The 3,439-nt window shown below is 36.0% G+C and overlaps 1 protein-coding gene across 1 annotated transcript; it reads left to right on the top strand.

Annotated features, from left to right (window-relative positions):
• Positions 1 to 1,026: 1,026 nt before the first annotated feature.
• Positions 1,027 to 1,989, top strand: LOC122929214 (olfactory receptor 3-like). Its single transcript, XM_044282718.1, has one exon. The coding sequence runs from the start codon at positions 1,027 to 1,029 to the stop codon at positions 1,987 to 1,989; it is 963 nt and encodes a 320-aa protein (XP_044138653.1).
• Positions 1,990 to 3,439: the final 1,450 nt, after the last annotated feature.

The raw sequence follows: 3,439 nt of genomic DNA, 5'->3' as shown, positions 1-3,439 counted from the left end.
ACACTGGGAACAACAGATTTTTTTTTGTTTACTTAGCTTTTTTATAAAATGGTCATTTGAACAGTCCAATAAAACATGTGGTACCTGTGATGCAGAACAATACCTCAAGCAGCACACTATTAGCTCAAGGATTAATAGTTTAAAATATTTGAGTTTGTGAATTATGTGATAAAGAATGGGCTGATTCACATAAAAAATAATTGGTTTAGCTTTAAATTATGCAATAGCCTTCAGAACTAGAAGGGCTGTCACCACCAGCCTCCCTGAGTCAGCCTGAATGAGTTACACCTAATGAAACATTGACTCCTTTCTCTCAAACCTACAGTATCTCTGTGCAAAATAAGTATAAATGAACTAGTTTTATCCTCACCTCACTGTGAAATAATCTCTCTGATGCTAAACTAGCTGCATTCTGTATTTTAAGATCTCTTTTCCTTATCTGCCAGACGTCCTATCCCTCCAATATACGAGCCCAGAAAACATAGGCAGACCCTATCTTTGAGGTTATATAGTGCCTATGACACATCCACTGAAATAATTGCTATAGTCCCACATACTTGACAGAAACTGACTGCAAGGCATTAAGGGTAAGCCTGCTGGGGTTATGCTATCCTCTTTAATAATTTTTTAAAATCTCCACTATAGTCTAATATTCCGATGTAAAATGGTGGACACCATTTTAAGAAATTTGAATGGTGCAAATCCCCAATAATTTCGATTTGCTGAAACTTTTTGGAAACTTTTAACACATTTGTTTTTTTGTAGAATCAATTCAATCATCTATCTTTATGTTTCACATATTTGGTTTACACTGATCATCTCCAGAGTGATTATTTATAATGACTTCTTTTTGTTCCATCCTAATTTAAAATACCTTGAGAGGCCACGCTAAAGGCATTATTTTTAATAGTCTCCTTCTTGGGGACTAAAGGTTCTGTTATATATTCCACATACACAATATCCTAAGCCATTTTAATTTACAGCATTAGTCAGTGCACTGTGACCTTTTTCCAGGTTATATAAATTATGTACCCAACAGAAGTTCATAAAGTCAACTCCACCAAGGTCACTGAGTTTCTTATACTGGGATTCCCGGCTCTGAATGATTACAAGTTGCCTTTCTTCTCCATCATTCTCCTCTTGTATTCCATAACTATATGTGAAAACCTCTTGATCATTTTACTGGTGTCCACAAGCCAACATCTCCATTCTCCAATGTATTTCTTCCTTGGACATTTGGCGCTGTCAGACATCATCCTTGTGACAAGTGTTATTCCTAAGATGTTGGATATCATTATAAGAGAAGGGATCATGATATCTTATGTTGCATGTTTAACTCAATCTTATGTGTATGGTGGAACTGTCAGTGCAGAGTGTTTTTTGCTCACAGCCATGTCCTATGACCGTTACTTGGCCATCTGTAGACCACTACATTATATCTCAGTGATGAATGTCAAGGTTAGATACAGCCTGATCATCTCATCCTGGATGCTCGGTTTTACATTAATGCTTATCTCACTTTTACTTCTTTGTGGTTTAGACTTCTGTGGGCCGAATGTTATTGACCATTTCTTTTGTGACTATACCCCTCTGTTACAACTTTCTTGCTCAGATACATCCATTCTTGACATTGAACTGGTTGTCCTTTGTTTTCCAATAATTATTTTGCCATTTGTATTCATTATTATAACGTATGTTCAAATTTTCATCACTATCTTTAGTATTTCCTCCACCTCGGGCCGACAAAAGACTTTCTCCACTTGTAGCTCTCACTTGGTAGTTGTTTCTACCTATTATGGCTCCATGCTCATCATCTACATGGTCCCTTACAGAGGACATTCACTTACTGTTAACAAGTTTATTTCCGTTGTCTACATTGTACTGACCCCCCTTCTAAACCCTGTTATATACAGTCTGAGGAATAAAGCCATTCAGTCATCTGTGATGAAATATCTGATGGTCTGTGGTAAGAAAAGGAACTTGTACTAGAAGAAAGAGATGCAAAGCTTGAGAAATGTATGGCTTCTTCTATATATCGCTATCCCTGTGTTTTTTTTCTTGTTCTAACAATATATTTGTAATAATGTTAATGAAATGTAATATTTGAAATAAACTATTGATTTTGCATACTGTAGTATAATATATTACTATGCATTTTTGTACTTACTGTTGCTGCATTTGCCATTTAACAAGTTTTCTTGTAATCAATTTAAAAATATTATTTCACTAAAATATTTGAGTTTATTTAGAAATACTTTGAATTTACAAACCAAACCTGTCATATATACAGTTGTTAGCAGTAGTGTTGGGCGACGCATGCTTTGGATCATAGATCCAAAATTGCTTCATTCAAAACTTCATTTAAATACTGTACATTCAAATGTATGGGCTTCAAGGAGATGAAATTATTTAAGTCTGAAGTCTTGCAAAAGGTGAAGAACTTTGGCATTTGTTTCTACAACTTGAAATGCAGTTTTAAAATGGTTTTCAAGACTTATCAAATTTAACCTCCATGAAGCCCATAAATATGAATGCTGTACGGAGGAGGGTCTCTGTTTTGAATGTATCTATGATCCAAAGCTTGCTTTGCTTAAGACTAGTTAACACTGTTGCCGCGGGTTCTGGTGTTTGAATCTGACTAAGGGCAACATATCCAGGGAATTTGTATGCTCTCCCTGTGTTTGAATTTTTTTTTGCTGCATGCTCCGCAAAAAAGAGGACAAGCCTTCCATCTGGGGGGAAGAGGCTGACTGCTTCAAAAAGTCTTACATGATTTCTTAGAACTAAAAAACATTAACTCTTATGTAAATGTGTAGAATTCTTGTGTTGAATGCTGATCTAGTCTGATCACCAATATGAACAAGAAACAAAAATGTTCTCTTTTGAGCTGCTGGCTCCATCAATGAGGGGGAAACATAGTTATGAAAGTTTATTAATGTCCTTCCACATGCCTTGATTGAACGTGAAGGACATTATTTTTTTCAGCCATATTATTACTATTTTCCTTGTACAGGTTGAATGGATAGTGGATGAGTGGCTTGCTTATCTATTACAGGAGATGCTGGAGATTGGTTCTGCCAACAGCCATTTAAAGCTGTACCAGTCTTGTCATGCTCATGAACGTCAACTTCAAAACCACACTTTCCTTTTTCCAGATATCAATTTCAGTTTGCTGTTTCAGTTTGTTCACTGAATGATGAGTAGTTTCATAAACCCTTCAGGTAATCCCACAGAGTTGCACATTGTTTGGTCTGGTGACTGTGGAGGCAAAACACACTTTTGCTCACCACAAATTCTATTTTTGCCACAAAATGACGTGCGCAAAATACTAAACACACAAGTGTTCACATTTTCATCAAAGATTATGAACATTACTTGTCGCCATTGTACCATGTATTCAGGTGCCAGCTTCTTATGGGTTCCAATTTGTACCAATATG

The sequence above is a fragment of the Bufo gargarizans genome, chromosome 2 (assembly GCF_014858855.1).
Source record: "Bufo gargarizans isolate SCDJY-AF-19 chromosome 2, ASM1485885v1, whole genome shotgun sequence".
Lineage (NCBI taxonomy): Eukaryota > Metazoa > Chordata > Amphibia > Anura > Bufonidae > Bufo > Bufo gargarizans.
Note: the sequence above shows the minus strand (reverse complement) of the source record. Positions and strands in the feature narration are given on the sequence as shown.

Coding starts and splice junctions, on each gene's coding strand:
- LOC122929214 (XM_044282718.1), top strand. CDS start 1,027: ATGTACCCAACAGAAGTTCATAAAGTCAACTCCACCAAGGTCACTGAG.